At 49.1% G+C, this 13,364-nt stretch overlaps 1 protein-coding gene across 1 annotated transcript in view; it reads left to right on the forward strand.

Moving 5' to 3' along the window:
- The window catches only part of TXNRD3 (thioredoxin reductase 3), a 41,348-nt gene that overhangs the window by 18,960 nt on the left and 9,024 nt on the right, over positions 1 to 13,364 (forward strand). The window contains exons 8-13 of the mRNA XM_019947315.3: positions 1,809 to 1,951; positions 3,186 to 3,301; positions 4,056 to 4,281; positions 4,892 to 4,984; positions 10,566 to 10,642; positions 11,244 to 11,400. Of these exons, the coding sequence (XP_019802874.2) occupies positions 1,809 to 1,951; positions 3,186 to 3,301; positions 4,056 to 4,281; positions 4,892 to 4,984; positions 10,566 to 10,642; positions 11,244 to 11,400 (812 nt within the window). The remainder of the gene's footprint in view (positions 1 to 1,808; positions 1,952 to 3,185; positions 3,302 to 4,055; positions 4,282 to 4,891; positions 4,985 to 10,565; positions 10,643 to 11,243; positions 11,401 to 13,364) is intronic.

Consider the following 13,364-nt stretch of genomic DNA (forward strand, 5'->3'; position numbering starts at 1 on the left):
TTAGGAGTCCGTGCTGTTTACGTTGCTGTAGTTTAGTCTTATGGTGGGAGTGCGCTCAGCAAGGTGGGTGATGGCGTGTAAAGAGAGTGGTTGGGAGAAAAGGAGAAGGAACGAGCTCCTTAGAGGTCCGTGCTGTTTACGTTGCTGGCTGCGCTGTGCAGCTGATGGGATCTTAGTTCCCCGACCAGGGATCGAACGTGGGCCCTCGGCAGTGAAAGCGTGGAGTCCTAACCACTGGACCGCCAGGGAAGTCCCTGTGTTTCAGTGTTAAATTAGTTTAATAAACACTTGTGACGAGCCCACCGTGTGCCAGCCAGGCCCAGAGAACTCAGAGGTGGTCAGTTGAAACCTGCTTTCGTGGGCCGTAGTGCTTAGGGAGGGAGCTGTTGCAGCCTCGGCCATTCCAAACCCTTAGCAGAGTGTGAGAGGGAATAATCACTATTTTCAGATTTCTTTCAAGTATAAAGAAAACAGAATAGCAAGGGGCATTGTGTGGATTTTATCCATTACTGTGAGGACATTTGCTTTTTTATTAGTGTTTATGTATGTCTTTGGTTAATGAAAAATGGAAAACAAATTCACCAATAAAAATCTATTGGTGGGACTTCCCTGGTGGTCCAGTGGTTAGGACGCTGCACTTCCACTGCAGGGGATGCGGGTTCGATCCCTGGTTGGGGAACTAGATCCCGCATGCCGTGCGGTGTGGCCAAAAAAAAAACATCTGCAAAGCACCTATTGGTGAGGCTCTGAGGATGCAGAGATGAGGAAACTGTCACTCCTGCCCTGGAGCAGCACAGTCTGCTGGGGGAGGGAGAGGGGAGGGGGGAGGGGAGCGACTTAGTGCCCGTAATTGGCGCTGAGGTTTCCAGCATCAACCTGAGGGGCACTCAGGAGCCTTGAGCCGTGGAGGTGGCGGAGGCGGCCCTTGAGGTAGGGCGCGGGGCGGGAAGCAGCTCGCCGCACAGCACGCGAGCTGTGTGGGCGTGGCCACCATTGCTGGCCGAAACCCCCGGGACCACGGGCGTGCGGTCTGGGAACATAGTAACCAGAAGGGCCATCGGGACTGCAAGACCTTAGGAGACTTGTCCACTGAGGTCCTAGGAAGGGTGACATGAGGTCTGGGCCATAATCCCTGCCACCGCCCGAGCCTCCGCACACTGTGACGTCTGCCCCTTCCCTGTGCTCTCCAGTGGGCGGGGCCCTTGAGAGCGCTGGAGGGGTCCAGGTCCAGATGTGACCAGAGGGTGAACCCCCGATGGGTGGGTTTGCCTTTGGGGACCTCCCGCAGCTTGACGGGAGCCCTGGGCTGCTGTCTCCTTGGGGACCGGCATCGGCAGATGAGATGGATCCAGGAAAGAAACCCCACCTAGAAGGTCCAGGGTGAGGAGGAGTCTTGATTCCGTCAGCCCCACCCTGGCTTCGACGGGAAGTGGGTGAACTCGGTCATCTAAACGCGGGGCATTCACTGTCACAGCCCCGCCGGGGACCCAGGGGGAGTGGCCGGGGAGGTGCCGCACCTGTCCTGGGGGCGCTCCCGGTGCCTCGAGACCTTGGGGCCTGGGTACGAGATGGCTGCCCCCTGCCTTCCTCCGTGGGCTTTCCTTGTCTTCACAGCTCTGCTTTTCGCGTCTTTTGTATTTTAGAAGAGGAAGAAGTAGAAGCCGTGACTGGCGTCAAAAAGGTTTCAGTTGCTGGTCATCTTCTGTTCACTTCTTGACTCTTGAAGCAATAGATAGGATGGCTCATGTGTACGTGTGACTTAGCCGTGACAGTGCAGCCCCTTCACACCCCCGGTGATTTCTCCTCAGTGAAGCACAACTGGGAGACCATGACCGAAGCCATTCAGAAGCACGTCGGCTCTCTGAACTGGAGCTACCGGCGGGCTCTGAGGGAGAAGGCGGTGGCCTACGTCAACTCCTACGGGGAATTTGTTGAACACCATAAAATCAAGGTCTGTTGGGGCGTTTTGTCCCGTTCGTTGCTTTCTTTGCTTCTGCCATGCCTGCCGTGAACCCAGACCCCGTGTTGCACGTTGAGGGCTGCAGCTGGTGTGCGTGTGCACAGCCGTGCACGCGTGTGCTTTCCCCAGTGTTCGTTGATTCCACGTCTGACTAAAGTGGAGACATTGCCTTTTAAAGAATTCTCAGTTTTAACTTATTTGCCTTTTGGTTTCATTGCCATCTTGAAAGAGAAAATGTTTAAACAGTTCAGAGTTCAAAATTCTAAACAGATCAGAATTTTAGGAGTGCAATTCCTTTTTAAAATGAAATCCTAACTAGAACCCGGTACATATCATCCATGAAAGCACTAGCAAAAGCGGCATCAGAATTAGCGTATTTCATACATTTATATTTGTAATACTTGTGTGTTGTAAGATCGGTACTTAAGGGGAATGAGACTGTCGATGATCACAGACACTTAACTGGAGAATGAGAGCTGGTCCGGTACCATCCTCAACACCTGCTCCCCCTCTGCCCTCTACTTTGGTGGCACAGTACTCGATGGCCTGGGCAGGACTTGAGGTCCCTTTGTGGTCACCTGTTGTCTCTAGAAAGGTGTCAGTGGTGTGTTGGGAGCTGAGAACCTCACGTGGCCACAGGAGGCTGGGGCGGGAGCTCCAGTCGGGGGGCTTGTTTCTCAGGCCGTCACCTGCCTGCCTTTTCCCCGCCGCAGCCTGGCTGTTCTGTTCAGGACCCTCCTCCAGGCTGCCCTCCCTCCATCCCACTGTTTTTTCGTTTTCTAATGAAAATGGATTTACGATTTGCTTGTGTAATTGAAAATAAACAAACAATGAACAGCTTTGTGGATTCCGCAGAGCCTGGATTTCGGGACGGCGCACAAGGTCTTCAGAGTGGGCGCCCTCTTTCCTTGTTCCTTCCCGGCACTGGCTGCTCCCCAGATGCCAGCTGCTCTGCGGCCTGCGCACTTGGCCACGCTCTGTCCTCTCTCCAGTCACCCGCGCGGCAGCCCTGCCTGGCCTTCCAGTCCCCCACTGCCCCGCACCGCGGCCGTAGTGCCCGGGCTGTGAACACGCCTGTTTTCTGTGCAGGAGGTTATCACAGTGCGTTACCATCTTTGCATGTGTGTTCCCGCTGACAGGAACCTCCGTAGTAACTACTGCGTCCCGGGTGTCTGATATTCTCTGGTATTTGATGAAAAGTGAAGTTTGCTTTGCTCTTTTCAAGGCAACCGATGGAAAAGGACAGGAAACGTATTATACTGCAGCAAAATTTGTCATAGCGACAGGGGAAAGGCCGCGCTATTTGGGAATCCAAGGAGATAAAGAATACTGTATCACTAGGTAAGGTTAACTAGGCCATCCGACCGTAAGCTGTAAAGAGTATGTTCTGTGTCTCCAGTGTATTTACTCCCTGTCTTATTTCACAAAAGATTTGAACTAATGACACATCAAAGTACATACAATGCAAAGCTAGGCAGTTAACATAATGGAGCAGAGAGCGTAGGCTCGGCAAATGCTAAGGTCACAGGCGCACACAGGTGTGCTGCAGGTCTCCTGGTGGGTGCTCTGGGAACGGGTCTGGGACCTGGCTCTACAATCTCCAGAGCTCACAGGGACGCAGTGATGCTTCACTGCTTTAGGGTTTCATGTCTGTATAGCAGTAATGAAGCAGGTGGCCGGGAGAAGCACAGCTGTCCTGATACTGGCATGTAATAGGCATTCTCACCGGGCGGTTGTAGCAGGACGTACGACCTTGACATACAAAGCTGGACAATGAACTTCAAACTTTTTTGAGCAGGTGCACTTTAACAAATACGTTTTCCACTGCGTGGTTGCTCCGGTGAACACACAACACACACTCCAGACAAAGCCGTGTTTCTTCGTATTACATAGAATGTGGTCTGATATCCTCTATTCCATTTTATTATTTACAAAATCTTGGCCTGTGACCCACTAGTTTGATTTTGAGACACTGGGCTGGACATCCCCGTCCACAGTGGACGCGCATTCCACAGGCCGTCTGTCCCCTTCAGCGCCTGTTCGTTCCGGCCCCGCATGGTACCATCCCGCCCGGAAACCCCTTCTCTCTTCGCAGCGATGACCTCTTCTCTCTGCCCTACTGCCCGGGCGCGACCCTGGTGGTGGGCGCATCCTCCGTGGCGCTGGAGTGCGCGGGCTTCCTGGCCGGCCTGGGCCTGGAGGTCACGGTCATGGTGCGCTCGCAGCTCCTGCGGGGCTTCGACCAGGAGATGGCCGAGAAGGTGGCTTCCTCCATGCAGCAGATCGGCGTCCGATTCCTGCGCAAGTTCGTGCCCGTGGAGGTGAGTTCCCAGCACCTGGCAGCCTTCGCTGTCGCCTCGCCCTCCCCGCTCCCGCGCTTTCCTGTTGCCCTCGTTAACTCTGCTCGCCAGGGACCCTGAAGATGGTGCTCCCACCCCGGTCTCGGCGCCCGGCCGCCCCCTCCCCCTCCCCCTCCTCCCCTTCCCCCTCACCGTCCCTCCCCGGCCGCACGTCCCGTCTCAGTGCTGAGGCCTCTGTTCAGGCATCCTCCCCAGCTCCGCACCCATTTATGCAGCCGCCTGCTGGGCGTCTCCACTTGAATTCCTCTCAAGCATTTTAAATTTAACAAGACGAAATAAAGCTCTTGATTTCCCCACCGAATGTACTCCCTGCTGTGTTTCCGGCCTGTCTCAGTGCTCGGGAAGTGGTCCCCTGGAACACGCCATTTGTTAAGCCAGTGCCTGGAAAGCATCCCTCCGTGGCTCCCCTTCTGTTGTCTCCAACTAACCCAGCAACTTATCTCTCCCTCCACGTTGTCCCTTGGGACGGCCCTCTTTTCTCTGTCCAGACACCTAAACACACACGCACCCTGTGGTCCACCTATTTTCTGTCACCTGTAGAGATAATCCTTGCACTGTTCCTCCCCACCAGGTTCAGCAGTTGGAGAGGGGGTCACCCGGGAAGCTGAAGGTCGTGGCTAAATCTACGGAAGGGACAGAGATGATTGAGGGCCTTTACAACACGGTGAGCTTCTGTCATGTGAGCAGTGGGTGGATGAACACGCTCATAAGTTAGTGCAGATGAAACTTAGGGGAAAATTATGCCAGCATCAACTCTTTTCTTGATTCTTCGTGAGAGTCTGATACATATGGAAGGTGGTCGTGCTGCTGACATTTGATAGTTTTCAGTGGTACAGGAAGCGTACGATGGTAATAGACGTGTGTGTGTGACTATGCAGAGAACAAAGTCTGGCAGCAGGTATACCTGCTTTTGGTGCTTACTTCTGGGGAATTAGATGTCTTACACATTTCTGCATTTGAATATTTTTGCAATAAACATTGAATATACTTTATAATCCAAACAACAATAAAGATATTTTCAAAAACGAACAATGTAAAATCTCCAGACAGCGTGACTAGTCCCTGGACTTTGGGTGGCGACGATTCTAATTTAAACCGATGCTGTTTAGAGACCATTTCTTTTGTAAACTGTAGTTTATACCTTTAACATAAACTGTACACTTATGTTTCACACACTCTTATAACATGATTCTTTTCAATTAAAAATACATAACGTGGAGAGGCTCACCAAAGCCAAAAATATGTAAAACAAAAACAAAAGTAAAAATCAGCCTCTGTTCAGATTTCGATTAGGATTGCGGTGGATGCGTAACCAGTGGGAAACACTGGACTTCTTTGCAGTGTCCATTCTCCCAGTCCATGAACATGGTATATCTGTCCTTTGACTTAAGCCATCTGTCATAGTTCCCAGCAAATTAGTACATTTCTCTGTAGACATCAAGAAGGTCTTCTGTTAGATTTATTGCTAGGTACTTACATATTTCTGTATAGTTACAAATGATGTTTTATGAAAAAAAAGTCATTGTCTTTCACTGTTTGTTGCTGATATATAGAAATGCTGCTGATTTGTGTGATTTGAGTTAGTATTCAGGAAGCTTGCTAAAGTCATATTTGGTCATGTATCCTCAGATTATGTGGGGTCTTCTTTGTACATGTTCATATCAAGGGTTTTGCTTCCTCCTTTCGACTGTTTCCCTTTCCTCCTTTTTCTTGCACAAGGGCACCAGCCATGGCCTCCAGTGCAGTGTTAACAAGAAATGCAGAGCCAGGTGCTCCTGTCTGTTCTCAGGGTCGGAAGGAAGGCTTTCACTGTTTCATGGTTATAGAGTAAGGTGTTCCATAGGGTTTGGGTAGATATTCTTAATCACGCTAAAGAAATCATTTTCTATTTCTCATTTGCTCAGTGGTTTCATTTGTTATTTGGGTTTTGTTTGTTTGTTTGTTTTAAAAGTCAGGAGTGGATATTTAGCGGTAAGGTTGTTTCTTTTGTAGCTGTTAATGATTTTTTTTTCTTTAATCTGTTAGTGTGTTGAATTACATTGGTTTTCTAATGTTCAGTCAACTTTGTATTCCTGATAAACCCAACTTGGTAATGGTCCTTTTTATATATTGTTGGATTTGGTTATTTAGAATTTTTGCATCTATATTCAAGAATTGTATTGGCTTATAATTTTCCTTTCATGTACTGAACTTTTCAGATTTTGGTATCAAAGTTATTCTAGCTCATGAAAGAAGTTTGGAATATGTTCCTTCTTTTTCTGTTCTCTGGAAGCATTTAGTAATATTAGAATTAGTTCTTTGTATGTTTGATAGAATTCACTGATGCAACCACCAGGGCCTAGAATGTTCAGTGAAGATATATTCAATTTTCTTTAACAGTCAGTGGACCTTTTAAAGCTTTCTACTTTTTTCTATATCAACTTTTGATTTGTTATATTTTCTCAGAATTAGTCTGTTTCATCTAAGTTATCAAATGTATTGGTATAAAGTTGTGCAAAATATCTAAAATTGTGAATTGTTTATTTTTGTAATGATGTATCATTTACATGTAGTGATATACACAGTTCAACTGGCTTTGACAAGTGTACACGTTTCTGTAATGCACACCCCTTTGAGAATCACAGAGCATTTCTGTGGAGTCGGAGAGCTGTCTTGCGCCCCTTCCCAGTACCTTACCCCAGCAACCCTGATCTGGTTCTGTCACCAGAGACCAGCTGTTCCTATTTCGATGTCACGACGTGGAGCCGTGTGGTGCGTGCTCCTCGGGGCCTGGCTCGGGATCCATCCGTGTGGCGTGTATCAGTGGCTGGCTCTTTTCACCGTATGAACTGTCTGAATGTACCACAGGTCACTTTCCTGTGGAGGGATGCCAGGCTGTTTGCAGCGGGGTTCTTGTGACGAAAACTCTGTGAAGGTTCTTGCGTGAGGCCTTCTGTGGACACACGCTTTCCTTTCTTGTGGGTAAATACCTAGCAGTGAAATTGCTTGGTCACTGGGGACTTCCTGTGTTTGACTTTTGGGGAAACTGCCAGACAGCTTCCAAATGATTGTCTCAATCTATATTCCCACCAAGGATGCATGAGTTGTGGTTGTCCTGTAGCCTCACCAACATTTGGGGTTGTCGACTTTTTTGTTTAAGCCGCTCCAGTGCGTGTGTAGTGGAATCTTGTTATAGGTTTAACTTGCATCTTCCTAGTGACTACAGTGATGTTTGGCAACTTCTCATGTGTTTTCTGGCCATTTAAATATTTTCCCTTGTCAAGTGTCTGTTTGAGTCTTTGGCGCATTTTTGGTTGGGTTATTGAATTTTATTTGGAGTTGCAGGAGTTCTGTGTGTGTTGTGGGTACATTCCTTTTTCAGATGTGTGTGTGTGAATATTTCTTCCCATCTAGTTGTCCATTTAGTTTTTTATGGCATCTTCTGATGAGCAATAGTTTTAAATTTTTGCTGAAGTTCAGTTCATCAGATTTTTGTTTTATGATTAAAGTTCTCTGCGTGCTCTACCCAGAGGTTGTGAAGGTATTCTACATTTTCTTCCTGAAGCTTTATAGCTTTATCTTTTATGTTTAAGCCTGTAATTCATCTTGAACCAATTTTTGTTTACAGTGTGAGGTAGGAATTGAGGTTCTTTTTCTTCCATGTTGATACCCAGAGCCATCTGTGAAAAGACTTCTCTTTGTCCACTGAATTGCTTTGGTGCCTTTGTGATCATGTGATGTTTAACTGTGGGTCTGTTTCTGTCCTCTCTGACCGGTTTTGGTCATTGAAGCTTTATAGTAAGTATTAGACCAGGGAGGGTAGGCTCTCTAACTTTGCATAGGGCCTTTCCATATGAAATTTTTTTATTGAAGTATAACTGATTTACAATGTTGTGTTAGTTTCAGGTGTACAGCAAAGTGATTCAGATATATGTGTGTGTGTGTGTGTGTGTGTGTGTGTGTGTGTGTGTATGTTCTTTTTCAGATGTTTTTCCAATTATAGGTAATACAATATACTGAATACAGTTCCCTGTGCTATACAGTAGGTCCTTGTTGATTATCTACTTTATACATAGTAGTGTGTACCTGTTAATCCCAAACTCCTAATTTATCCCTCCCCACCTTTTCCCCTTTGGTAACCATAAGTTTGTTTTCTCTGTCTGTGAGTCTGCTTCTGTTTTGTGAGTAAGTTTGTTTGTATCTTTTTTTAGATTCCACATATAAATGATATCATATGATACTTGTCTTTGACTTACTTCACTTAGTATGAAAATCTCTAGGTCCATCCATGTTTCCAATTTGTTAAAAAAAAAAAAAAAAAGTCCTGCTGGGATTTTGATTGAGATTGTATTGCTTATGTAGATGAATTTGGGAGAACTGACATCTTAACGACATTGATTTTTCCAGTACACGAACCTCATACATCTTTCCATTTATTTGCGAGTTCTTTAGTTTCTCTCAGCAGCTTTTTGTCATTTTGCTCTAGAGGTCTTTCATGTATTTTGTCAAATTTATCTCTAAGTATTTCATATTTTTAAGCTGTTGTAAATGGTATTTTAAACTTTAAATTTTCAGTGGTTAGTGCGTAGTACATAGAAATACAAATGATTTTTGTATATTGACCTCCTTAGGATTTGTTCTGCATAAAACACCAGTTTTGTTTCTTCTTTCCAATCTGTGTGCTTTTATTTCTTTTTCTTGCCTTGTTACACTGATTAAGACATCCACGACAGTGTTGAATGGAAATTGTGAGCGTCCCGCATCTCAGCAGTGAGGCCGTCTTTCATCACAGCTGGGATGTGAGCTCTCGGGTTTTTGCAGATGCCTTTTATCAGGCTGGGGAAGTGTTCTTTTATTCTGAGTGTGCTGAGGATTTTATTAAAATCCTCGACGGGTGTTCAGTTTTGTCAAATGCTGTCCCCACATCTATTGGGATGACTACGTTGTTTTCTCCTTTATTCTGTTAATATGGGGAATTACACTGATTGATTTTTGGGACAAAGCCCACTGTTTTTATGTTGCTCTATTTTACTTGCTGGCATCTGTTAAGGATTTTGCATTTATGTTCCTGAGGAGTGTTGGCTTCTAATTTTCTTTTATTTTCCTGCCCTTGTTTGATCCTGTGTCAGATGATTGTGCCGGCCTTCTACAAAGGACTTGGGACGTGGTCCCTCTTCTGTGTCCCGGAGAGTTTGTGTATCATTAATGTTATTTCTTTTTTTAAAAAAAATTATTGATTTATTTTATTTATTTTTGGCTGCATTGGGTCTTCGTTGCTGCACGTGGACTTTCTCTAGTTGCAGCGAGTGGGGGCTACTCTTCATTGCGGTGTGCGGGCTTCTCATTGCAGTGACTTCTCTTGTTGCGGAGCACGGGCTCTAGGCGTGCGGGCTTCAGTAGTTGTGTCACGTGGGCTCAGTAGTTGTGGCTCGTGGACTCTAGAGCTCAGGTTCAGTAGTTGTGGTGCACGGGCTCAGTTGCCCTGCGGCACGTGGGATCTTCCTGAAGCAGGGCTCAAACCCGTGTCCCCTGCATTGGCAGGCGGCTTCTCAACCACTGCGCCACCAGGGAAGTCCTTAGTGTTATTTCTTAAGTGTTCCATAGACTCTACCAATGAAGTCACGTGGGTCTGGAGTTAATTTATGGGAAGTTTATACATCGTGGATTCAGTTTCTGTAGTGAGTATAGCGTTCCTTAGTCTGCTAGGGCTGCCATAACAAAGTGCCACTAGGTGGGGTTTGTCTCGCCTCTGGAGACCAGACCCCTGAGATCGAAGTGTGAGTAGACTGGTCTCCTCTGAGGCCTGTCTCCTGGGCGTGTAGACGGCCGGCTTCTCCGTGTGTCCTCACGTGATCACCCCTCAGTTTTTGTTGTGTGTGTCCCCAAAAACCTCTTCTTATATAAGGATGCACGTCAGACTGGGTTTAGGCCACCCTAATGGCCTTGTTTTACCTTAATCACCTCTGCAAAGGCCCCATCTCCAAATACAGTCACATTCTGAGGTTCTGGGGGTTAGGGCTGCAACATGAATTTGGGGAAGGGGCACAGTGCAGCCCATGACGTAGGGTTACTCAGACTTGTATGGGTGCAAGTTTGGTAAATTCTGTCCTTCAAGGAATCTATTTCATCTAAACTGTCAAATTTATTGGCATAGGGTGTTCATAATATTCTGTTACTGTCCTTTTAATGTCTGAAGGGTCCATAGTGAGGTTCCCTCTGTCATTCCCGTTATTGATCGTTTGTTTTTGCTCTCTCTCTAAATGTAGGTTTTGTTAGCAATTGGTCGTGACTCCTGTACGAAGAAAATCGGGCTGGAGAAGATTGGTGTCAAAGTCAATGAGAAGTGAGTCCCGGGTGTCACCACCCAGCGCTGCACGGGGCAAGTCCCGGCGCTGCACGGGGCCCGACCCAGCGCTGCACGGGGCGCGGTGTTTCTACACATCAGCTCATGGAGACTCTTATCTAATTACTAACATGCAAAGTTTCGATGCTTTAAATTTACTTTATAAGTACTGTGCCAGCTCTGTATTATCAATTTTTTCATTAATTAATTGATAACTCTTCATGTTTTCCTTAAATATCTCATGCGTTAAACAGTTATTTAAAAACAATTGTGGGAATGTATTCACCTACTTTCTGTGATTTAGAATGAATTTGTATGTCCTTGATCAGGCACAGAGAAAAACTTCAAAGCTATGGGTTTGACTCTGGGGGAATCTAGAGATACTTTGGCACCCAGAAAGTGGGCCTGGGTTTTCAGACAGAAGGGTGTTTCTTCAGGAGCCGGAGGTGCCCCAGTTGTCTGAGCCTGCAGACGCTTGATGACACAGTTGCCTGAGCGGTTAGCGGGGTCTGTCTCTCTGAATCAGCCTTTCCCTGGACAGGCGTTCGTGTCCAGCAGTGCAGCGTCGTCGTAATATCTTTTTTCTTTCCAAACATAACAGGACTGGCAAAATCCCAGTGAACGACGTGGAGCAGAGCAGCGTGCCCTATGTCTACGCCGTCGGGGACGTCGTGGAGGGTAAGCCTGAGCTCACGCCCGTCGCCGTGCAGGCGGGCAGGCTGCTGGCTCGAAGGCTTTTCGGGGGCCGTTTAGAAAAGGTAAGTTTCTTACTGCTGTTTCTGAGATAATGTCTAAAGCGAAATCATGATTTGAGGGCAATCAGTACAGCTGGCACCGTGTGCCTGTTTTGCCGGGGAAGCTTCCCCCTAAACCGTTTGCAGTTCCGTGCCGTTTACTGGTGGTTTAAAATAGGTATCTTATGCGTATCTTAACGTGCAAGCCATTGTACTGGGTGACGTACGGGGGGCGCCCAGGTAGGGACGTCCTGTCTCCTGACTGGAGGGGTCTGGAAACGGGTCCCGGGTGGATGCTGCTCTGTCACCGGGTGGCAGGGCCCTGCGGCCCGGGGCGGACGGGGCCGGCCTCTGCGCCGGCCCAGCCTGTGGACCTGGTCTAGCCACCCTGCTCCTCCGGGCTCTGTTTCAGCCGACGCGTGGCTGACGGTGCATCTGGCGCCCCCTGCAGTCTCCCCACCTCCTGCAGTCTCTGGTCACAGACGAGCCTCTTGCTCTGCGGGCTCTGTCTGCCGGGGCCGACGGCGGTCTCGGGAGCCCCCAGCCCTACGCGTCAGGAGAGCAGGGACCCCTGCGCTGCTGGCAGATGAGGGGCAGCGGGGGAGGTGGCCGGGCCGCATGGGGGCGGGCTCAGGGGGCCTGCTGTGCTGCCCCAGCCTCAGTGCAGAGAGAGGCCTGGCACGTGCTGGCAGAGCGGGGGTCCCGCAGCTGGGAGGGAGGAGTCTGGGAGCCAATCTGGTGTCAGATCATCAAGAATCTGGGAGGCTGCAGCGAGGAGCTTTTACGTCCCCCAGCGTTTCATTCAGAAAGGCGTCAGACTGCAGAAGGTCTGGTGCCAGTCACCCTGTGGACCTCCCACCCGACCGCGCAGGTGTTAATGCCCCCGCCTGCACTTCCGCGTACGTGGATGTTCAGCACAAAGACTGTGCTGCGCTTCTGGAAGTGAGCGGCAGGCGCTTCGCCCCCAGAAAACGCTTTCAGCAAGCGTCCCCTAAGAGCAAGGGTGCTCGCCTCCTAACCACAGCTGCAGCTCCGCGCTGATGGAGTGCGTCACCCACGGGCACACGTGTGCATCGCCCGGCACATCTGGCTTTTCAAGCTCTTAGGTTTCTTTTAATTCGCTAGAGCCCCTGCCTCTATTTACCTGTTTCTTTGCTTTATTTCTCATGATGGTTTTTTTTTTTTTTTTTTTTTTTTTTGCGGTACGTGGGCCTCTCACTGTTGTGGCCTCTCCCGTTGCGGAGCACAGACTCTGGCCGTGCAGGCTCAGCGGCCATGGCTCACGGGCCCAGCCGCTCCGCGGCATGTGGGATCTTCCCAGATCGGGGCATGAACCCGTGTCCCCTGCATCGGCAGGTGGACTCTCAACCACTGCGCCACCAGGGAAGCTGTCATGATGGGTTTTTTGACAGATCCAGGCTACTCTTCTTGCAGAGTGTCTCACGTCCTGGGTTTCTCTGATGCTTTGCCCGAGCTGGTTCAGGTGGGATGTTTGGGGCCCGGCTTCTTCATAAGGAACTCCGTGTGCTGTGTTTCACCACCAGGTGCCCAGCGAGGTCGTGTGTGGAGACCTCGTGGGCACACGGAGGCGTGGGTGGGTGCAGGTGACTGGGACCGTGGCCCTGCTGGCCTCGGCAGGGGCAGGGGTGTGAACAGATGGGGAGCTGTGCCCTCCCCAGGGCATGAGCACCGGGCTCTAGGAAGCACAGCAGTTGCCTGAGGTCCTGAGAAGCGGATCCCAGGGGCGATGGGCAGAGACGTGAGAAGACTGGGCAGCGCCGTGAGAAGACAGGGCAGCGCGTGTGCAGAGAGAGGTCAGAGGACCAGGGCGGAAGGAAGGCTGCAGGTGGGGTGAGGCGCGGGTCCGCTCAGGTGGAGGTCGGAGTTCAAGGTGTGGGACGTGCTTTAGGTGAAAGGGGAAGCTGGGAGTTTCCTGTTGATTTTCCTCAGTTGATGTGAAGCAGGAGAAAAGCACCTGCTGAGAATGA

Source organism: Tursiops truncatus, chromosome 10 (genome assembly GCF_011762595.2).
Source record: "Tursiops truncatus isolate mTurTru1 chromosome 10, mTurTru1.mat.Y, whole genome shotgun sequence".
NCBI lineage: Eukaryota > Metazoa > Chordata > Mammalia > Artiodactyla > Delphinidae > Tursiops > Tursiops truncatus.